The 24,230-nt window shown below is 41.9% G+C and overlaps 1 protein-coding gene across 3 annotated transcripts in view; it reads left to right on the top strand.

Annotated features, from left to right (window-relative positions):
• Positions 1-387: 387 nt before the first annotated feature.
• Positions 388-24,230, top strand: part of LOC124135299 — a 35,082-nt gene continuing 11,239 nt past the window's right edge. Inside the window, exons 1-3 of one of the 3 annotated variants that reach the window (XM_048398998.1) lie at positions 388-519; positions 7,642-7,750; positions 23,209-23,623. In XM_048398998.1, coding sequence (XP_048254955.1) covers positions 23,324-23,623 — 300 coding nt within the window. In that variant the 5' untranslated portion in view covers positions 388-519; positions 7,642-7,750; positions 23,209-23,323. Of the gene's footprint in view, positions 520-7,641; positions 7,751-18,262; positions 18,390-19,094; positions 19,258-23,208; positions 23,624-24,230 lie in introns of those variants that run through there. The other 2 variants (XM_046500569.2, XM_046500571.2) reach the window with 2 other exon arrangements.

Raw genomic sequence — 24,230 nt, 5'->3', positions numbered from 1 at the left:
GACCTATTCTAACCTGGATCCCCAACGGGAGGCTCCGTCCATCAAGCTCCCTTAAATTGCATAAGCATGAAGCGTACGTCGGAGACAAACAATTCATTTTCAGTTTCAGTGTAGCAAATATAATTTCGCTGTACTTATATATGTGAATACGTTTAAATATTAATTTTAAAGATATTTGTGCAGAAATTGTATTCTTCAATGCGATGTTGACACTGATAAATATATTGACAATGTCTACTGTTAGTTATTGTGCGACTGTTGGTTATCAAGACGAAAGGTCACTGGTAAGCACAATGGACATAACTTTAAATGCCATGTTCTGAAAACTAACATTACAAGCCTCTTTCACTCAGAATAACGACAAAGTTGACAATATATCTGCAGTATCACACGGGAAACCCAATTGTTTTTGTTAAGATTGTGTTGGCTAGACAGACACGGTTTTCCCGCTGTGACTAAAAATAGAACCATGTCATTGCAGATCGCAGACGACTTTTCACAGGTTGCGAGTGGGGTTTTGTGAGTATATCCTGTTTATAAACCGATGCAACTGATAAATTAGTCCAACACTGTTCGATTATGCTTGCATTTCTTTCCATGAGGTGTATGGAGATTGAATTTGCACTCCCTCCAATATCTCAGAGGTACATGCGTTGCTTCCGCCTGTCGTCTGCGCTGTCGTCTGCGCCCTCCTTGTCCACTGTCGTCTGGTTTTCAACAGGTTCACACACATCTTCGTAGACGAAATATCTGTAAAATATGATAATATTTTCGAGGTAGCATATGCATATGTCATTCTCTCATATCCATGAGAATATCAGTACCAATTAGGCGTCAATATTATATAATCCTAGATTTCCCTGTTTTCAATTATCGAAAGTTACCCTAGTGATCTAGTGTAAATATATCAGGTGCAAATCTGTAATAGTATACAACCGGGAATTCGACATATCCAAGTTCGACACACCTTGGTTCGATTGTGTATGCATATTACTGTCACTCTGCAGGCAGTGACGTCATCCAAACATCAAAGAGCTTTCACGACCTTCGAACTATTGGAGGTATGTTAGAAATGTGGACCTAGGGTAGGAATCAGTTAGTTGGTGAATTGTGCTTAAGACAACACTGAGTAATAATCCAACTATATCAATGGGCTAGGGCTGGGACGAGTCCAAATTTACTACCCGGGTACCCACACCCCTATTACCCGACCCTACCCGGGTACCCAATATAGGTCTCAAGAGATACAAAATATCCGATTGGGAATATATTTTTTTGCTACAGCACTTGCAAAACGTATTTTGATACATGTATTAAACGATCTGGCCATGCATACACTGAAGTTGACTTAAGTTACATCTTTATTCAACCATATGAAAAGTCAGAAGGAATGGGTGCATAGTCAGAAAGAAATGCGAACATTAGTGACTTGTAGTGTAACCAGAGTTCTAGATATTTTTTGTCATTAAACAATATGTCACATGATTAACCACGGGTCCGGGTAGTCCTGTGGGTACCCGGGTCCTACTGAGTACCAACCCGACCCGGGTACCCGAGTTACCCGTCTTACAATGGGCCTGTACATGATTGTGTAATGACCCGTTAACCAGGCATTGATACGAGCAACGCCACACGCAGTCTGGATACTATGACACATAATCGACACTGATATCACCGCCTGATTCCATTGGTCACCTAGCACCACACGCATGGGGACCTATTCTAACGGGAACGCCTTACTGCGTGACGAAACATAGGTTGCTGGGGATCTATTTTGATCCTGTATCCCATGGGAGACAAAAATGAATTGCTGGGGACCTATTCTGACCCGGTATCCTCACGGGGAGACAAGCATATATTGCTGGGGACCTATTCTGACCCGGTATCCTCACGGGGAGACAAGCATATATTGCTGGGGACCTATTCTGACCCGGTATCCTCACGGGGAGACAAGCATATATTGCTGGGGACCTATTCTGACCCGGTATCCTCACGGGGAGACAAGCATATATTGCTGGGGACCTATTCTGACCCGGTATCCTCACGGGGAGACAAGCATATATTGCTGGGGACCTATTCTGACCCGGTATCCTCACGGGGAGACAAGCATATATTGCTGGGGACCTATTCTGACCCGGTATCCTCACGGGGAGACAAGCATATATTGCTGGGGACCTATTCTGACCCGGTATCCTCACGGGGAGACAAGCATATATTGCTGGGGATCTATTCTGACCCGGTATCCTCACGGGGAGACAAGCATATATTGCTGGGGACCTATTCTGACCCGGTATCCTCACGGGGAGACAAGCATATATTGCTGGGGACCTATTCTGACCCGGTATCCTCACGGGGAGACAAGCATATATTGCTGGGGACCTATTCTGACCCGGTATCCTCAAGGGGAGACAAGCATATATTGCTGGGGACCTATTCTGACCCGGTATCCTCACGGGGAGACAAGCATATATTGCTGGGGACCTATTCTGACCCGGTATCCTCACGGGGAGACAAGCATATATTGCTGGGGACCTATTCTGACCCGGTATCCTCACGGGGAGACAAGCATATATTGCTGGGGACCTATTCTGACCCGGTATCCTCACGGGGAGACAAGCATATATTGCTGGGGACCTATTCTGACCCGGTATCCTCACGGGGAGACAAGCATATATTGCTGGGGACCTATTCTGTCCCGGTATCCTCACGGGGAGACAAGCATATATTGCTGGGGACCTATTCTGACCCGGTATCCTCACGGGGAGACAAGCATATATTGCTGGGGATCTATTCTGACCCGGTATCCTCACGTGCTGTTACTGTACCGGACCTTTCTAATGCGTGAAGTTTCGGTACGAAGTACTTTAAGCTCAGGGGGCTGGGTCATGGCAGTCTGACAAACCAACGAGAGTTGGCATGCAACAATTCGATTTTCAGGGGGATTGGGCGGGATTCATTCCCACTCCCCACCCCACCCCCACCCCCCAAATAATAAATAAAATAAAATAAATAAATAAATAAATAAATAAATAAATAAATGAAAAATAAATTAATACATTTTTATCTAATAGTTGAGCAACTAAACAAAAAAAAGCTGATCTAAACCCCAAATCCACTCGATCACCCTGAAAATCAAATGGTTGCCCCTTACAGCTCTCTGCTCCATTTTTCATGTCTGGCTTCATGATTCGATGCAAACACATTCACGAGGACACATGTCGCCTCGCTCCATAGAGGCCGCTGTCGTTAAGACCCTGCGATCTACACAATGTTGCTCCGTTGTTTGGGTGAGAATATTCCCCACATTGGGACAAGTTATATCCTCCCCACAATGAAAGTCGAATGCATACTGATCCATTGATCGGGGTAATAATGTGACGGTTTGAGCATGCAGTCAGATAAGAAGCGTATTACCTAAAATACCCCCCCACCCCCCAAAAAAACACAAAAAAACAACAAACCCAACAACAACAAACAACAACAACAACAAACAAACAACAAACCCAACAACAACAACAAAACACATTCAAAACCCAAGTACTTTCAATTAACTTGCGTACAGAAACGCATGCATGAAATGAAAAACTCAAATGTTGAAACACAGCTTTTTCAGCATGCGTACAAAGGAGCTAATTTCAGAAACACAATTACGAGCTAATTTACTTACTTAGTCGAGCCTATATATTGAGAACGGTTATATACATCTAAAACATTATTTCATTTTTAAAAAAATCTTAAAATGTTCACTCATTGTGGGAAAAAAACCAATAGAATGATGAATAGATGAGTGAAAGAATATTGGTTACCCAATGACAAATGTAATAACCCATTAAAATAGAAACCCTAGAGTAAAAACTCAATTGCTCAAAAGGTTATCTGGAGCTCTGCATGCTTTAGGGTGCGCATTATATCTAAGCACATTAGGGGGCACGGGTGGCCCAGTCGTCTAAGGCGCCGCGATTCGCTGTGCAGAGTTGCGTCCCTTGGGCACGCCAGAAACCTATGATTGTGGGTTCGAATCCCGGTTCGCCCCGATTATGTTTCTAGGTTTGTCAGCACCATACCCGTGCTCGCGGGTTTCACCGAAGTGGTAAACGTCTGAGACCTGCATGGCTTTCCTCCCACATTAAGCTGACACGCCGTGATATAACTGGAATACTGTTAAAAGCGGCGTTAAACCCAACTCACTCACTCTAAGCACATTATTATTACGCCAGAACTTGTAGGTCGTGTCTTTTGTGATACTGGGGCATTGTTTCTATTTAATTAAAGGTTTTAACGTGCAAAACTCATAAACATCCGAATACTGGGGTAGCCAGTGTTAAAAAGACATGAATCCAACTTTCTGAGACTGCCAATTGACGGCGTTTCCCTTTAATCTGCGTTGCAGAGAAAATGTATTTGCATGGCGATCTTCTTCAAACTAAACCTGACTTCAAAGCTATTATTGTACATGTTTTGTTTGTTCGTTGTTTAACGCTGCACCCAGCTATATGAGAGGATGTAAATATTCGAGTCTGTACCAGAAAAGCCAGTGATGGATGTGGGCCACGATCTTCGCCGTCGGGGTACGAAGTCACGCAATCAACCAAGGCACCGAGCCTGACCACCCGATCCATTAAGTGTTCTTACGACCAACATTGTTGTGGAACAATTCTAACCCGGTATTGCCACGGTTCGTACTCATAATTTGTAATGGTCAGGTTTTATAAAACTATTAATTGTCTGCGCCTGCCAAGTCAAGGGAACCTGTTTAAAAGCATGATTGTATGATACGGACCTTTATTACTTGCCCGTGAAGAGATCACCCGTTTAATAAACATACAGCTGTATTACATATTGTGTAATACCAAAACGCGTGCTTATGTACTCTCGGAACACGTTTCACGAACAAATATTGAAAGCTCTCAACACCCCTTGGCTAATTCAACGACATTGCGTGTGGAGTTGATAGATCACTGAAAGGAACTTATGCACACTCGATGACCCCAGCAACCTTGTTGCTAGGCTGACGTCACATGGCATTGTTTCGCCGATGGATCTTGCAACAAAATTCCACAAATTGCGTCATCGGGTATTGTGACGTTATTGTAAACTTTGAGGTGCAAGGCCCGTTCCACAAGGCGACGCTATGTGAGTTGCGATAGTCTTAGCCCTACGATAATTTTGTGAATTCTAAAGATGGACCGTTGTATGGTATTAAATTCATACGTTTCAACTTTTGACGTGTTTGAAGTATTATTCTGTTAAACTTAATTGGACTATGCCGTGGATCGTGTAGGTGTCAGCCTATTCATACTCAACAGTATAATTCTAAAAACGTTATAAATGGCAAGTAATAAATAAAATACTAAACTCGCTCCCGTGTAAAACCAATTTTATGAAACTCGTAAATAGTTGTGGTATCTGACTCGCTGTCGCTCGTCAGATACCATTCACTCGTTTCATAAAATTGGTATTACACGGGAGCTCGTTTAGTATTCTATATTTAGTTATATACCGTTGCCGAAGGCGCTAGTGTCTAATCAGTAAGTGGCGACTAACGGGATCAGGTGGTCAGGCTCGCTGACTTGGTTGATGCATGTCATCGTATCCCATTTGCGTGGGTCGATGTTCATGATGTCAATCACTGATGACTGGTCCAGATTCGATTATTTACAGACCGCCGTCATATATCTGGAATATTTCTGAGTGCGGCGTTAAACAACAAACAAACAAACAATGCCTAATCAAGATGGATAAGTCATTGTGCTTCGTAAACTGGCAAGGAAAACCCCACCATGACTGTGCCGTTAGTCATATTGACAGGAAGGAAATTGCTTGCTGTATCTTCTCATGTCTGTTCGCTAATTACAGCATCAGAGGTCGATCTGTTAAGGATGTAGAATCAAAGTGAGAAATATCCCTTTCCTCAGCCTGTGTGATACTTCTATTGTTACGCCCTTGGCATTGCAATGCATAATGAGAGCGGGTGTTGGCTAAGTTAATATATATATAGTAAAAAGGAATTCCCGTGAAAGGCAACTATAAGAGCGCCAGGCTGAAAATACGCCCTGAAGAATTAATTATCTCGAGTCGGAAAGGGGCAATCGTGGTCAATAATCATCTCCGCATGCATTGGTAGTATCTGGAGGTAACACCTCGTCACACTGCACGTAGGTAGGCTAGCTATATCTACTGCCTTTCTATTTGTATGGGAGAATGTTTGTACATGATTCACTCTGGGATGTTTGTCCCCCGCCAACGTGTTTGTGTGCGAAGCGACAGCCAAAGTATTTGGCTCCGGAAACTGTTGGCGAGATATCTCCAGAACCTCTGCTTTGATTTTGTTCGAATTTGGAGCCAAGGTGTCTGAGAGGTTATTGCAGACTTCAGTTAATAACGGCCGCAATGTTCCAGTTAATATTTTGAGCCAGCGAGTATTTACTCTAACACTGGTTATTTATTTATTTATTTATTTATTTATTTATTTATTTATGTACTTGTTTCGTAGTTTAATTGTATGTTTGTTGTGTGTGGGGTGGTGGTGGGGGGTGGTATTTAATATATTATTTACTTACTTGGGGCCAGTCTATTGGATTTTGTAGCCTGTGAGTAGATTATTATTTAATTTGAAATATTTCTACTTCTATGTCGTTTCAGGTAACTTCTACTTAGTGTTCATGTTCTGCCCGAAGTGAGTCACATGTCTCATAGTTTCAAGATAGTGATATATGTTTAATAATTCAATTTATACAAGTCTGGGGTAAAATCAGGTCCGAATAATTTTCGGGGAATATCTTAAAATAATGTTACTGGAAACTTGTTCACTGCAATTCTGGAATTATAGTTGTTCGTTCAGTTTGACAGTAAATGTGGAATACAATGGATACACTTTATACATGAACATTAACTATGGGAATTAGCATCTTATTAGTAATGATTTCACACATATACATATCATAGCTACATGGCAGATAAGACCCCTGAAGATCCGGGATAGGGTAGGTCTTTAGCAACCCTTGCTTGTCGTAAAAGGCGACTATGCTTGTCGTTAGAGGCGGCTAACGGGATCGGGTGGTCAGGTTCGCTGACCTGGTTGAGGCATGTCATCGGGGCGCTGGGGTAGAGGCTTGTGGTTAAAGCGTTCGCTCGTCACGCCGAAGACCCGGGTTCGATTCCCCACATGGGTACAATGTCTTAAGCCCATTTCTGGTGAAATGAATGCGCCATTGACCCGGGGCGTTGGGGTAGGCTTGTGGTTTAAACGTTCGCTCGTCACGCCGAAGACCCGTGTTCGATTCCCCACATGGGAACAATTTTTGTTTAGCCCATTTCTGGTGTCCCTGGCCGTGATATGGCTGGAATATTACTAAAAGCGGCGTAAAACCATACTCACTCACTCAAAAGTTACTTGTAGATCGTTGTAGTACAGATGAAATACTATCCGTCCTCCCGAAATAGGATGATCCTGTTTGCGGCGGGGATGTCCGCCACCCTAATGACATATGATTAATATATTAATTATAATGATTTTATGTTTTAGCGACGATGAAATACTATCCGTCCTCCCGAAATAGGATGATCCTGTTTGCGGCGGGGATGTCCGCCACCCTAATGACATATGATTAATATATTAATTATAATGATTTTATGTTTTAGCGACGTTAAACAACGCAGGAGTTTTTGAACTCTGTTCAGCCTACACAGGGATCCTGGAACATGATATGCTAAAGGACAACCAAACCTCTATATTCTACATCCACTCAAGGTAATGTACGGATAGAGTTGAAAGATTTAGCAAGTATTCGTATTAGAATAACTTTTGTGGGTGGGGTTGGGCGTGTGTCTCATCTTAGACAGACATGTTGTATCAAGAAGAAACTTTTGCTGTCGTAAAAAAAAGATTTTCGAATATAAAATAATACGTTTCGCATTTGTCATGTCGACAGATTATTCATTGATATCTTAACTTCGAATTACGATTCAATAACTCATTTTTTAATATTTGTTTTTGATATCTAATAATCTAAATTGTCATATCAATAAATATATTTATTGGTATCTCAAAATCGTGAGTCAGTGAGTTATTGATGTCATAAAATAAGGAATAAAGAGTAACACGGCTTCTTATGACATTGAACCAGAACACACCCAGTGTTCAAATCAACTCAAATTCATTTTTACAGTTTCATATCATTAAATGATATATGAAGCGTACCATAAATTCAAACTTACAAATTTAAGATGGCAGTGACAGGTTGACAGTACTGCTGCTCAACAATAGTATTAGTTCACGTTTTTCAAAATAATAACAATAAATCAAGATATTATTTGTAAGTTGAATACTTGAGCGTCCGAAATAACCACCTGCTCGTAGGCCTGGCGCCCATGTCAAACTCTTATCGGGCCAGCAGTTTCATTTTTTTGTAGATCCTAATGGCCTAATTCAGGTGTCACCATCATTTGTTTTTTCGTTTCGTTTTTCTTGGAAAATATTTTCAACGCACTTTCACATTCCCGAATCTGTAGCTAGCGCAATCGCGTAGGTCGATATAAGCATAATAACCAGTCAAAACACGTGTGTAGTTTTTAGCATCTCACTGGCATGGGAACTCTGAACGTCACGTTGAGACTCATAAGCATGTGGCGATATGTTGAATACGTGGAACTACAGAAAGGACAATAACTATGGCGTGAAGATACTTTGCAGGAGGAGTAACGACACTAACAGTATGAAGCGAATATTTCAAAACAAAATGGGGAGATGAAGTTCGTTCCAGCACGTGTATTTGTTGCATGACGGTCAAAACATGTTCTTGTAAAAAAAGCTTCAAAACCCCTTCCACATCCAATAGAAATCTCTGCAGAAAGCAGAGTCGATTGTACGATGCCGACTATAATTATCATGAGCATGTGTTTATGAATCACTATCAAATAGTAATGATATCAGGTATTCGGGAAAAGATGAGCGTATCCTGCCCCACCGGGGGCACCCGTCACAAACACATGCAAGGGCAAATCAATTGTTCACCTGAAAATAACACGGGAACATGTGGTACAAGTCAAAATAGGGAATTGCATCGGACATCATTTTTGTCAGTTTGGAAATGTCCTCCACATGTCTACCATCAAACCTTTTGAAAGCTTTACTGAGGCCTTGAATGTTGTAACCTTGATCAAACAACTTCTGAGCAAGAGTCGTGTGGTGCTCTTTGGTAGAAAGAGCTTGGCTCGATTTTATCTCAAAAGTTGTGAACACCAAAAGTTGGAGCTGCTGGAATATTGCTCGACATAAAGGAAAAGTTGACTTTTGGAAAGTCATCCCTCTTGTCATACAGTCTTGTGGAGAGTGTTTTGTCACAGATGAAGCGGTCTCACTCGTCTCCTTTATTTCTAGTTCAGGTGGGTAAATCAGTGGAAGGGAATTGGCTATTTGATTGTTATTGAACGATATCAGATCATCGATATACCTGAAGCTTAAGTTAAACCTCTTGGCCAAATTACCTTGTTTTGACTCATTCAGACGAATTGACGAATTCAGATTCATAATCAGATTCACAATCATAAAGAAACAGATCCGCAAGAAGAGGAGCGCAGTTGGTGCTTAATGCTTCTTGCCTTAATGTCTTACCTCAAAGTTTTACGTAGATGTTATCAATGAGGAAGTCCAGCATTTTCATATTGTTTTCTCAGTAAACCTCAGATGGCATTTGCTTTCATTTTTCACAAATTGTCCTCAACCTCTGAATATAAATACTATATCTGAGTTCACCACGTTTTGTAACAAAAGCTCCATGGATCAAGGAATTAAGTTTTTCCTAAGTTTGTCATGTGGGATAGTGGTGTACAAAGTTGAAAAATCAAACCTTTTGACAGAATGGAACTTGGTAAAACATGCAACGGTGCGTTACGACAGCCGTCACTGAACAAGCTGCCCTGTCGGGGGATATTTAAAGGTTATGCAAGGGGGCTTTTTGTCTTGGTTCTTTTCACTTTCATTTCACACCCAAAGCTCATGAATCAACCCTATAATATTTATAAATGTCCGTGATTCACTGACCCTGGCGACTGGTCACTGAAGTGATTAAGCTTACTCGAACAAGTCATGATTCTCATCGTAAGCCTGTCATCACTATCGGACTGCCATATTTAAATTTCATTTTTATTCTTTAATTAAAGTATTTTAGCTATGCCCTTCCAATGCAACTGACGCCAACATGACGGAAAAGCCCCGGAGTCCTTGTCAGGGCCTTCAGAGCCTTCGAGTTCTGACATCTATTGGTTCTGGTTGCTGTCTGGCAATCGTTTTTTTTTAACAATGGGTCACACGCCACACGCCACCCATGTCCACGCCACTTTGTCCAGTTTTGGCCTGGAAATCTACGGTTGAAATATGCCCAACAGATTGTCTGATTTTCAAAATTGCTGCCACAATAATATCTGGGCTGTATGATGCTGGCATACATCTCCCAGCCAAGGCTAGTGCAACGAAGCTTGATGTTATGGCGCATCAGTAACAACAGCTTCCGATTTGGTAATGGCCGACACGTCGGCCATATTGGAACGCCAATTTATGGACATTTGTTGTAGAATGCAGTCAACTAATGTTGTCAGAACCCACGACTCATACGACTTTGTGCCGTATCCAACAATGCAACCATCATGTAGAACAGCAATGGTCATGATGTACGGCAATGTCTATGACGTCAGGACACGTGATCTAGAAGGTCGGGTGTTTGCAGAATAGCGCTAAATGCGTTTCGGTCTTTTACCGTTATTTTTTCTTTCAAAACTATATATTTAGCGGAATATGAAATGAAGAAAAAACTCTTTGGTGGTGTTCTCATAAACAGCGTCGGCTCGGCGTGTGCGGACCTGGGTCTGATGTCAGACTTGTATACAATGCATGAGACCCATCCCTCGTGAGCGGTTTGTTTGACGCTAAAGAACAATCCGCTCAGTCATACCGTGAAGGAAAGTCGAGGGCGTTGTTGATATTATCAAACAGTGGACTCCCACGCGGATCCAGAAAGGAGTGTGTGTGTGCAGGACTGCGCATAAACTATTAATAAATAACTACATTGGTTTTGAGGCCATCCGATACGTTTCCCTTGGGGCAGTAACTAAACACATGCAAATGAGACATTACTCAACAGACTGGACCCAATAGACCAAAGATATATTGTAAAAAATATATTGTTAACTATTGATACCCAATTTCAATGATAACACGTGAGTAAATACCAAATGGCTTAAAGGTGTGGTCCGCTCTTAGGGTCATCTGACCCGTGAAGATCCGGGTAGATCAGGAAGCCGTGCTTGTCGTTAGAGGCGACTAACGGGATCGGGTGCTCAAGCTTGTTGAGATACAGGTTAGAATCGGTCTTCAGCAACCCATGCTTGCCGTAAAAGGCGACTATGCTTGTCGTAAGAGGCGACGAACGGGATCGGGTGGCCAGGCTCGCTGACTTTGTTGATGCATGTCATCGTATCCAGATTGTGTGGATCGATGCTGATGATGTCGATCACTGGATCGTCTGGTCCAGACTCGATTACTTACAGACCGTCGTTATATAACTGGAATATTGGGGTGTGGCGTTAAATAACAAACAAACAAACTTAAGTTCTTCTGGTCTAGGATGAATTATTTACAGACCGTCAGGAATCCGTTGAAATATAGGCAACCAGCAACCGATCGATGCTGATGATGTCAATCACTGGATTGTCTGGTTCAGACGATTATTTACACAACACCGTCATAGTTATATATGTAATAGAGTCCGCCGTCAAACAACATCAAGGACACTACTATAGTCTTTAGAATCGTGGTTCATTCAAGAAGAGTCAGTAAACTTTGTGATCTGATTGAAGAGGCATAAAATCTATCACAACATTACGTGAATCGTATAAGACTGAATATGTGAACTGAGATTGCATGCAAATCGCAACAACAATTATATTTAGTTTATAGCGATTACTGGATCAGCTGTTCCAGACCGCCGTCATTTAGCTGGAATATTGCTGAGTGCGGCGTTAAACAACAAACAAACAAACAAACACTCATTAGTAAGCTCATACGGTATCCTAGCATTCTGGAGGCTATTTCTTCAACGTAATCCCCACGGGGCTGAATTTGTTCAAGAGTACAAACCACATGTAAATGTTAGATATATTCGTCGGCATTCGTGGCCAACTCGTGTTATTCCGGGACAAGCCTAATAGGTTACGGAAAGGGGCGAGTGGTGACGAATGATTCGTCGGATTATCTGTCGTTTGAGGGTAATGAGTGTGTGTGAGTGAGTTGGGTTTAACGCCGCTTTTAACAGTATTCCAGTTATATCACGGCGTGTTAGCTTAATGTGGGAGGAAAGCCCGAAGTGATGCAGGTCTTAGACGTTTACCACTTCGGTGAAACCCACGAGCACGGGTATGGTGCTGACAAACCTAGAAACATAATCGGGGCGAACCAGGATTCGAACCCACAATCATAGGATTCTGGCGTGTCCAAGGGACGCAACTCTGTACAGCGATTGCGGCGCCTTTTTAGACGACTTACCCATGCCCCCTTGAGTGTAATGAATAAATTTAAATAGTGCGTCAGTCGTCTCAGAAGAAGGATGTAACAAACTGTAAAGATAACAATGAGTTCAACAGAACATCCTGAAAGATTTGTTCTTTTTTAAGAATGTATAATGTTTATGGTATTTCCATAATATTTCGATACATAACTATGACGTACCTATTTCACGAACTTTCTTGTAGTTACTGATTACGAATTTGAAAATAACAGGAAAAACAACTTAAGTTGTTTGGAATACCCTATTATTGGTAATACTTATTTTAAACCGAGATTTGTTCGTAGCTCACCTTGTTTGTGTTATGTAGTTTGTAGCAAAAGTTAACGCACTGGAAACGTAATATCCCACAACCACTTTTCAATTTACACAAGTCTTACTATGGATATGAGTGACTTCTGTCAGAATTCACTTGGTATAAGAAATGTATATAACTTAAGTTTCACACCTGTCTTCATGGCCCTGTTTTTCTCTCAAACATGGACAGGGGCGGTCGGGTAGCCTTGTGGTTTAAGCGTTCGCTCGTCACGCCGAAGACCCGGGTTCGATTCCCGACATGGGTACAATGTGTGAAGCCCATTTCTGGTGTCCCCCGCCGTGATATTGATAAAAGCGGCTAAAAACCATATTCACTCACTCACTCACTCACTCAAACATGGCCATAACCATTATGGGATATCGTAAGCAGGAGAGAGTGAGTTTAACGCCGCTTTGAACCAGCATTCCAGTTATATGGCGTGTCAGCTTGTTGCTTGAGGTAAGCCCAAAGTGATGCAGGTCTCAGACGTTCTCCATTTTGGTGAAACCCACGAGCACGGGTATGGTGGTAAGAAGGTTATGGGAGTCAGGAGGATAAAATACTTGTAAATATTATTGGAGCTCCTCATGCCTTATTTATTTGGAATATTATTGAGCCCGCCCCCGTGGTCTAGTGGAGAGCGGAAGGTCCGGGGTTCGATCCCCGGCCGCGTCATTCCAAAAGGCGTTAAAATATGGTACTTGTTGTTGCCCTGTCTGGTGCTCGGCATTAAGGGGCTAGAAAATGGACTGGTCGGCTCGGAGTCAGGATACTGTGTCTGAGTGGGGTATTCATGTCAAACTGATTTTTGTATCTCGAAAACGAGTATAAACCGCCTTTCCCGAATGTACGTAACAAATGCCGCGAAATTGTCTTGTTGAGGATATTCTATATACCCTGTCATTTCTGAGCCTGACCCACTTCTCAGGGGAAATGGTCATTCGATCGAAGAAGGAAGCAGTCTTGAACAACGAAAAAAGAAACAGCACTTTATTGCCCATATGGGGGCATCTCCCCGAGGCAAGAGAGTTAACTGACTTTAAAAGTCCAGTTTCCACCCTTCCCGAACTAGGCTTGAATTACTGGGCTCGATCGTAGCGCCACCAGTGTCTATTACAACTTATGTCCCTTCTAAGCCTCTCCTGTGGACCAATCAGATTCCACCTCTCGTATCACTTGCGTTTGCTTCAAACAAAATGGTGGCGCCCAGTCAGGACGATCTGATCAATAATCAAGATCTATAGTGTCATAAAACGGGTCTTACATCGCGAAATGCATCAAATCACGTGAGCACCTTGATTAAAAACATGAAAAGATTTGGAAAATATCTGCTGACAACGAGTTGGCGGTGCACATACTTTGCAAACCCTGCAATCGACCGAAATCTGAACGACAGTTTACGAACCGGATTTCGATTTCGATGCGCGATTTTGACTGGACTATGCATAGACTCATTAGTCCAGTCAAAATGTAACTCCATAATACCAGCCTAGTTCGGCAAGGCTGGAAACTGGACTTTTATAGTCAGTTAACTCTCTTGCCTGGGGAAGATGATCTGGGTGACAAACTGGAGAGAGCTGGGTGCAACACTGTTCAAGCAAAACTTGCGAACAATAACTTGTGTATTTATGTGGCGGATCAAAGGAAGAATGGCTGGATAGCTTACGGTACAAGTGATATTTCTGAGAAGGTGACGAAGAATATATCACATGTAGAGCCACAAACTCTGCCACCACCATCTGCAGCCATAAGATACCCGAGCCCCTGTGTCTACTGCCAGATAATGAACGTGACCCGGGGTAGAATAAGTCTTCAGCAACCCATGCTTGCTGTAAAAGGCATCTATGCTTGGAGTAAGAGGCGACTAACGGGATCGGGTGGCCAGGCTCGCTGACTTGGTTGATGCATGTCATCGATCCCAATTGCGTGGATCGATGCTCGTGATATTAATCACTGGATTGTCTGGTCCAGACTCGATTATTAACAGACCGCCGTCATATAGCTGGAATATTGCGTTAAACAACAAACCACCCAATCCGATGATGGAGTAGAAAGGGTTCAATATGAATCTATTGGAGTGGGGATCGCACATGATAAATGGACGATGCTTACCAATACCGACAGATCAGCCTGCAGCACCTTCAGCATTCCTGGACATCATCTGCTGTAATTGCAACAAAAAAAGACTTATACAAACAGAAGCACGTGTCGGAAATATGATCTCACTTAAGTGTTGTGTTTTGGGAATGCTCTAGTGCAAGCTGTATCAATGCATAGCAACCAGACTTCTTAGAGGACGATGACGAACCTGAGACTTAGGTAAAATGACCCTGCAATTTCAATTTTCAACATACACCGTGATAAATTTGCCACTATTATTCGCGTAATTATGTTCACGAATCAGACAATCATGTACTTAAATGAGCAGTGGGTCACACACTTTCAGATTTTTATTCAAATATTGGTATTTGGTGGTTATATTGGAGTTAAACTAATAACTATGAACTGTAAGGGAGATAACTCACCCACTTCTGGTTTTTGGTTAATTTTGAGAGAAACTCACGTGGTCATACTTTCTTTCAACACATATTTACATGAATGAAAACAATAGTTGTTATAGTGTTTACTGTCTTGCCAATAAGTAGATACAGACAATAACAATCAACATTGATAGTTCAACTCACCAAAACATGTCAATTTAGATATAAATGTTGCTATTTGGTGGTTATATTGTATTTATGCAAATGATTGAGTATTCTATATACATCCCTGGGTTTGTTTACCTCAAAGTAGAAGTTCAAATCACTCAAATATGTCCAGACCAATAGTGTATTGATGTTCCATGTCAATCCATCAATCTCTTGGCGGCCATCTTGAAAAAATTTGAGGGCTCTGGTGACGGGGTTTCATATCCATAAGTGTTAACTATACTTCAGTGTATTAGTGTGCCAAGTTAATATTATGAATATGAGTACTAGCATACTGTTTTAGAGTTAAAAGATCCCACAGTCTAAACTTATGTTCAGGAAACATGTCGGCCATCTTGAATTTTTGTTGATTTTGTCAGTAGTTAGAAACGTTCAGTAGCTCTCGTGTATATCCTTTTTAGAAACATAGTATGGCTATTTTGTAATACAATACATGCTTTTTTGATCAATAGATTGGACATCATCTATAATATTAGGCCAGCTTTGGGAGGAAGCCATATTGTTTGTAAACCTGTAGGTATATAATTTGTTAACTTTATTTTCTTGTTTGTTGTTTAACGCCGCACTCAGCCATATTCCAGCGGTTTGTGAATAATCGAGTCTGGGACAGTCCAGTGATTGATATCATGAGCAACGATCCGCGCTGTCGGGGAACGAACAAACGAGCCGGACCACCCGATCCGTTAAGTTGCATCCTACAACGAGCATAGACTGCTGGGTTTCTAGAAAACCCGGAATCGAACCTGGACCAGACACACCAGTTCCTCATAGTTTCACACATTGTACCAATCCGGGTCTTCAGCGACATGAGTCATTCACCAACCACTGGACTATCTCACCGAGGTGGGGATATATAGCAAGGCAATGACTTGGTGTCTTAACAACTTAATTGGTCGGATGTTTATTTTGCTGAAATCTAGAACAACCAGTTTGACGCTGATATTCAGTGGACACCAGAAATGTGTTTCACACAATTTACCCATGTGTGGAATCGAACCCGGAACCTCGGCGTTAACTACTTGGCTACCTACCCCTTACCGCCCCTTACCGCCAACGACCAGAGCATGGTGAAGAGACACAGGCGGAAGCCTCGTGTATTGTATGCGTCCCCTGGGCATGCCAGAAACCTATGATTGTGGGTTCGAATCCCGGTTCACCCCGATTATGTTTCTAGGATTGTCAGCACCATACCCGTGCTCGTTGGTTTCACCAAAGTGGTAAACGTCTGAGACCTGCATCACTTCAGGCTTTCCTCCCATATTAAGCTGACGCGCCGTGATATGACTGGAATAGTGTTAAAAGCGGCGTTAAACCCAACTCACTCACATACTCGTTTATTGTAACTGATGGCTAACTGCTTGCTGTGGTGTTATAGATGTTTGGGAAACAGCTACAGATTGGTACAATTATCACATGGCGATAATTACATTGTCAGTGGAGAAATTGGACATGAGACAAGTTACTCTGCCTCTGTCCATCAAAAGTGAGCGAGTCGTGTTTTCAACGCTGCCTCGAACAATTTTTCAGATTGTTAGCCTGCTTGGGAGGTAGCCCATAGTGGCGCCGCTCATGGGCGTTCACCAGCTGTTTTGGGATGCAAACTCACGACTTGTGGATTCTGATAGGCGGGTCCACTCGGCTTATTCCGTTATCCCTACTTAAATCACGGGCAGCAATGGGGCAGCAATATTGCACAGGCTTACTTAAGCTCCCGCCGGATATATACATGACGTACGGCTTTGAAAAGAAAAGAAATTGTTTATGGTTAATAGAAATTATATCTATATTATAATTATATCTATTATATCTATCGAACAAATAGTTCATCAGTTACAACTGACGCCAAGTCCTGTAGTTAAATCTTATAGTTCCAATATGGATTCTACCCTTATATGGATTCTACCCTTGAAGATCCGGGGTAGAATAGGCTTGTAAGACGCGACTAGGGGATCGGGTGGTCAGGCTTTCCGACTTGGATGATGCATGTCATCGTATCCCAATTGCGTGGACCGATGCTCATGATGTCAATCACTGGATTGTCTGGTCCAGATTCGATTATTTACAGACCGCCGTCATATAGCTGGAATATTGCAAAGTGCGGCAAAAACAGCAAAAGAAAAACAAATAAAAACTATACAAACTCGCATAAACATAAGGTCCTTCAGGAATAGGGGCCACAGGTAGTCCAGTCGTCTAAGGCGCTGCGATTCGCTGTGCAGAGTTGCGTCCCTTTGGCACGCCAGAAACCTATGATTGTGGGTTCGAATCCCTGTTTGCCTTGAATATGTTTCTAGGTTTGTCAGCACCATACCCGTGCTCGTGGGTTTCCCTGAAGTGGTAAACGTCTGAGACCTGCATCACTTCGGGCTTTCCTCTCACATTAAGTTGACACGCCGCGATATAACTGGAATGCTGTTAAAAGCAGCGTTAAAGCCAACTCACTCACTCCTTCTGCAATATAAGAAGCCATGTTTGAATGTTGATCCGCGACAATGTTAAGTAATAATTTACAAAACAACAACCCAGTGAACCCTATGCCTATATGCCATTCCTCGGATTGCATTTATATAATTAACAAATGGCAGGACATATTCCTGCCACAAACGGCCTTTGAAATAGTAACACAATAGAAAAATGTTGTACTGAAATGAACGCTCCCTTGAAAGTAAACAATCCGCATTCGTACGACAAGTTTTCTATGAACCCGATCACAAGGGAGGTAACCGGTTGTATGGTCTCAGAAAATGCTGACGTCAATGATTCAAGTTTTAGGGGAATCCCCTGTTTCGTCCGACACGACGCCATTGTAACATTCCAGAATACGAGGTGAGACTATTTCGTCGCAAGCTTGATATATACATTTGTTTTAATCGTGAATGTTATTCCAAGAGAAACGTAATGTCAGTTTGTCACTTAACAAATCACCACAGGGTGTTTTGGTTTTAAAACGTTCCAAGAGAACTGGCATACGATAGGGACGCGGTGACCTCACTCTCGAGTCTCCGGCTTGATACGAGATTTTTGTTCAACAATCCATACTGCTGTGTCATATACACGAATGATGTGGGACTCGTTCAGCCATTAAGTATTCCCAGTACGTCCAAATGTTATATATCGAGTTGGATACGCAGAACGGGATATTGCTAACATACACCGATACTACCGCTCGACCTAAACCAGTTGCTACAGGTTTGACAACACAACGAAGAAACCTTTAGACTTGTAGCCTACATAAGATCTATCAATATGAAACCTTTAGTTGCCAGCGTTTACTGAATAGAACAATAGTATTCACCAGATTGTACAGCTTCGTACCGCTTCCTTCAACAGGTAGGATGTTACCTGAAGCGCTGAGATGTGTGTCTGGATCATGTTCGCGGCGGGGGGGGGGGGGGGGGGGGGGGGGGAGATGTGCTGGCCTAGAAAAGCTTGGGGGTGGGGGGTTCGTATTGGTTGCCACTGTGTTTCAGTCATGCTAATTTAGTTATTCATAGTCAAATCATTTTTAAGTGTATGCCTGCCCAAGCAGGATGTGCTGGCCTAGAAAGATCGAATCATGTGCTCAGCTTAAGGTTGGACTAGTGGCTTGAATTGTAACTTTGGGTAACCTCTTTACACTATTGGAAAACCCATGCTGCAATAAATTATTTCCTGGCTTGGAGATCAGTGAGACGGCTATGTATGATTCAGGGAGGTATGTATGTTTCTACTCCTTCCAATTATAGGGTGGTGTTGTGTCCCTTAGCCATGTCAGGATCTGCTTGTAGTTCAAATGCTTGAGTCACCAGTCATACTTTCTATTTTGATGAAAATACTGTTCCACTGTAAACTGACTCTCTGTAAATTTGATGTCCATTCTTTTGACCACCGATTTGTCTGCTCCAGACATCATTACATCAACAGTCCACGTTTATATTATTTTGTGTGTTAGTCAAATAGTTTTTCATGTCTTTAGTCTTTAGGACCTGTGAAGATCCTGGGTAGAATAGATCTTCAGCAACCCATTTTTGCCATAAAAAGGCGACTATGCTTGTGGTAATAGGCGACTGATGGGTGGTCAGGCTTGCTGACTTGGTTGATGCATATGTCATCATATCCCAATCGCGTTTCAATACACGAGGACGTTACATGGAACAGTGCACGTAATTAACATCGAGGTATTCACCTGTGTCTATCATGCATTCATCGGGTACCCGGAACTGTTGGTAATGGGGGTTATAGCAGGATTTTACTTGTTTTTATGTTTAAAAATGCATGTCATCGTATCCAAATTGCATGGATCAATGATCATGATGTCAATCACAGGATTGTCTGGTCCAGACTCGATTATTTACAGACCGCCGTCATCTATCTGGAATATTGCTAACTGCGACGTTAGGCAACAAACAAACAAAGAAAATCATGTCTTTAGTGGTATCATTTAGGACAATAGATACTCCTTTTTACTAATGGGCCAGCATCCAGTTACTTACATGACAGAACAGAGCACGTTGAAACCCCTCTTTACATAGACACTAATCCCGCTGTGGACAATGGAAGTCCAATGAATGAATGAACAATGAAACCTGTCAATCTCCACAGAAGGTCGTGAAGGACACCTTGTCCATTGATCTACAACTTATGTTGGAGTGGTTGTGTTTACATGCACAAGGATGTTGACTGCCCCAGGACAGGATCTGCATTACTTGGTGCAAACACTCAGCCTCTTGAGTGTGTGAATAAGTATTCAACTTGTTTCACAGCACTAAGTTATACAGTTCGATGATGGTGTTGGTGATCAGGGAAATCAATGGTTGATAGCATGAGCAATGGTTTCTGACATTAGGTCATGGTGACATAAGGATGGATTGGTTATGACATCTTAATCATTGGATTTGTGATGTTTTTTGTCTGCTTTTCTGGGGCCTTATGCTGGAGGTTATAATAATTGTGTTGTGTTTTCTAAAATATAACTGGCCTCAACTAATATTTAGGTTTAAGTGCTTATTGTTTTACTTTTGACATATTTTGTTCATACGGATTTGTTAATTCACTGATCTATGACATTGCAATTTGACATACAGAGTTACGGCCCTTATCATGCCAGGAGCTGTTGGTAGTGGATTTGAATCTTATCTTACCTACGGATTACACTCCTACAGCTCTGGTCTCATAGATTTATTAGCAAAGTTGGAAATGTCTTTGACCTGCAGCTCTGTTGTCTTCACACTGCATGATGTTACTGAAACAATCGTTCCATCCGGCTGCGTCAAACCAAAAGACGTTAATAGATTTTACTTGTTGTTACCCTGTCTGGCGCTCGGCATTAAGGGGCTAAAACAAGTACTGGTTGGCTTGGAGTCAGTATACTGTGTCTGAGTAGGGTATTCATGTTAAACTGCGGCATGGTATCTCAGTGGGCTAGGACTATAAAACCGGCATCAGTCCGAACTAGTACAAGCAGCCACACAGATAGACACACACATGTGCATGCACTTTACTTTACAAATGCAATTATCTTGGACACGTTGTAAAAACCCATTTCACCTCACCTCTGTTTTTGATGAGCGTCCCTGCCAGTTGTTCTGAGGTGCAACACTTAAAGTTGTAATTAGTTGAAACGAACGAGTTGGAGGAGTAGACGCATTTATTTCTGCCATAAAGATAAGAGCTTTGCCCAGACCCATGTAGAAACTACATACATGTTATGCAGACACGATTGCCACTATTTTTAAACTCTGATTCAACTCTCTTGCAAAACTGAAGTTTAGAATTGGAAAGAAATGAAAGGCAGTAGGCTCTTGTCATAACCCTCATTACCGTATTCGACGTAATAAGCGCCCCGCTCTAATAAGCGCCCACGGCAATATATGCTAATATATTGGCTAGTGAACAATCCCAATCAGCACCCCTTCCAATTGATCAATGTACACAAGACTTATGTATTCGTGTATAATACGCACTTATGTGTTATATGCACCCTTAATTATGGGCAATTAATTTCTGGAAAAATATATCTGTCGTATGTCAACATTTCAGGCTGTCAGCATAAACGAAATTTACGATCTTTCAGCCCTGTTTTTTCCACCAAAATAATATTCTAATTAGAGCCCCCTATTTCTAATTTTGAGAGCGCCCTGGGCGCTTATTACGTCGAATACGGTATATGCTACAGCTTCAGGGGTCCCAGAGCTCCAGATAACTTTTTGAGCAATTGAGTTTTTACTCTAGGGTTTCTATTTCGATTGGGTTTTTACATTTTTCATTGGGTAACCAATACTTTTTCACTCACCTATTCACCACACTATTGGATTTTTCCCCAATTTAGAGAACATTTTAAGATTTAAAAATAATGAAATAATGTTTTAGATAACTGTTCTAAATATATAGGCTTTACTCGGAAAGTACATTAGCTCATAACTGTGTTTCGGAAATTGGCTCCTTTGTATGCATGCTGAAAAAGCTGCAGTGGGTATTTACACAAGCTGTTTTTATACCTTTGAGTTTTTCATTTAATGCATGTGTTTCTGTACGCAAGCTAATTAAAAATAATTGGGTTTTGAATATTTTTAGGGGGTACCCCCAGTATTTTACACAAATATGCTTCTTATCTATAGCTCTGGGGTACATAGATTCAGGAACTTAAACCAAAACTCACAGACCCCAGAGCCTCCTTGACTTCTCACAACGCCTTCATGGTCTAGAAGACTGAGCATCTGCCCAGGGAGCAGGTGGTTGGTGGTTCGATCCCAGGCCGTGTCATATCAAAAGAAGTTAAAAGATGGTACTTGTTGTTATCCTGCATGGTGTTCGGCATTAAGGGGCTAATACGAAGACTTGTTGGCTTGGAGTCCGTATACTGTGTATGCAGGGGGGATCCATACTGATCTGTGGCATGGTATGACAGAGGTCTGGTACTATTAAACTGACATTAATATGGACTGGTACAATTAACCACACACAGCCATTCCCATGTGCATGCAGGCTGGTATATAAGTGCAAAAATCTTGAAACCCCATTTTACCTCACTGATCTTATTATGAATCCACATCACCATTATCCCCAACATGATCTGATAACTTGTATCCTCAAGAGGACTCCCCAACCCCATTATTTCTAACACTGATGATATCACAATGTACCAAAACAATTCAATGTCATGATAACAGGATAACTGATAACATGTACCTCAACGAAATAAACATAGTGATTGAGTTATCTTCATGACGCGAATTCCAGTATCTCTTCAGGGAAGGATGTAGATAAGTTGAATCAATTAAGACACTGGGAAGGTTTGTCGTTGCATGGGTTGCTGAAGACCTATTCACTACCCGGATCTTCTCTGGTTTTAGAGTAAAAGATGTTAATGATGTTTTCCTCTTCTGAATCACAAATTTTAGACCTTATGTATCCCAGATTTTATTATTTTTTTCTCATCTATACTTCAGCCTGACCTCTCTGTTGTTTGCCATCTTTGAGGTCTGTCATGTTGATATACATCACTCAGTCAAAAGTAGCTTTGTGGAACAGTCAATTATATTATTGTGACAGGATCATGACTTTGTTTGTGTGTACTCAACCGGTTGTCATACATCATGGGTGAAATATTGTTGATCATGCAGTTATAGCAGTTCACTCACTCCCTGACTTGTCCTGACTGTTTCAGACAAAGCATGGGCAATACCATCGACACCAGAAGGAACAGGCACCCAGGAACAGGCACACATTTGGTATTAAACACCCTCAGCTTTGTATGGATATAGAAAAGGCCAGGTCTAGACATGGAAGGAAAGGATCAAGCGAGGGTACTCTACATAAAATCCTTCAACAATGAAACAGCGCTGGGGTCTCAAACGATGGGGCAGGTGTCAAAGTCTGTTAAAAAATTAGTTCGAGATTCCCTGTCACGCATCGAAAGGAAGTGTCGATTTGAATATCAGGAGTTTTGGGCTGTCATTGAAAAGACAGCAGAGAGAGGGAAGTTGATTCCTGATAAAGCAGCGGAGGCCTTCAAAAATCTTGAAAAATATTTTATTCTCTTATACAAGATGCCATGGAAGCGTGAATTTAGGAAACTGAAGGTGAGTTCCGACAACATTGATTTTGTAGTCTGTATTATCTGTACATTATAGTCATACAGGTTCACATGATATATTAACACTGTTATAAAATTGCGACATTTTTGTCACAATTATGGCCTCTAGATAAGAAATAGAGGCCTTTGGATAGGAAACAGAAGCCTTTGGATGGGAAATAAAGGCCTTTGGATGGGAAACAGAGGCCTTTGGATGGGAATTGGAGGCCCTTGGACAGGAAACATGCCTTTGTATGGGAAATAGAGATCTTTTTATGGGATATAGGGGCCTTTGTATAGGAAACGGAGGCCTTTGGATAGGGGATAGGCTAGGGGTCTTAGGACAGGAAATAGAAGACTTTGGATGGGAACTTGGGGATTTGTGATAGGAAATGGACAAGACCTTTACTGTAAGACTTTAGTATCAAGTGTGTGGGGTGCAATGGGTTACAGAATTTGTTTGCATGGTATTGCCCCGCCCAGGTCTCATTGCAAACCTCACAAGTTTGACGGTACTTGTCCCACAGTCGAGAAATTACATTTTTGGATTTGCCAAAAAGTCCGTCAACTTGGGATGTTGATGCCCCCCTCTATCATAGCCACAAGTCACCATT

This window comes from Haliotis rufescens, unplaced genomic scaffold, assembly GCF_023055435.1.
Source record: "Haliotis rufescens isolate VD_foot unplaced genomic scaffold, xgHalRufe1.0.p SCAF_19, whole genome shotgun sequence".
Taxonomy (NCBI): domain Eukaryota; kingdom Metazoa; phylum Mollusca; class Gastropoda; order Lepetellida; family Haliotidae; genus Haliotis; species Haliotis rufescens.
The sequence above is the reverse complement of the archived record's forward strand: the minus strand, read 5'-3'. Positions and strand labels throughout refer to the sequence as shown.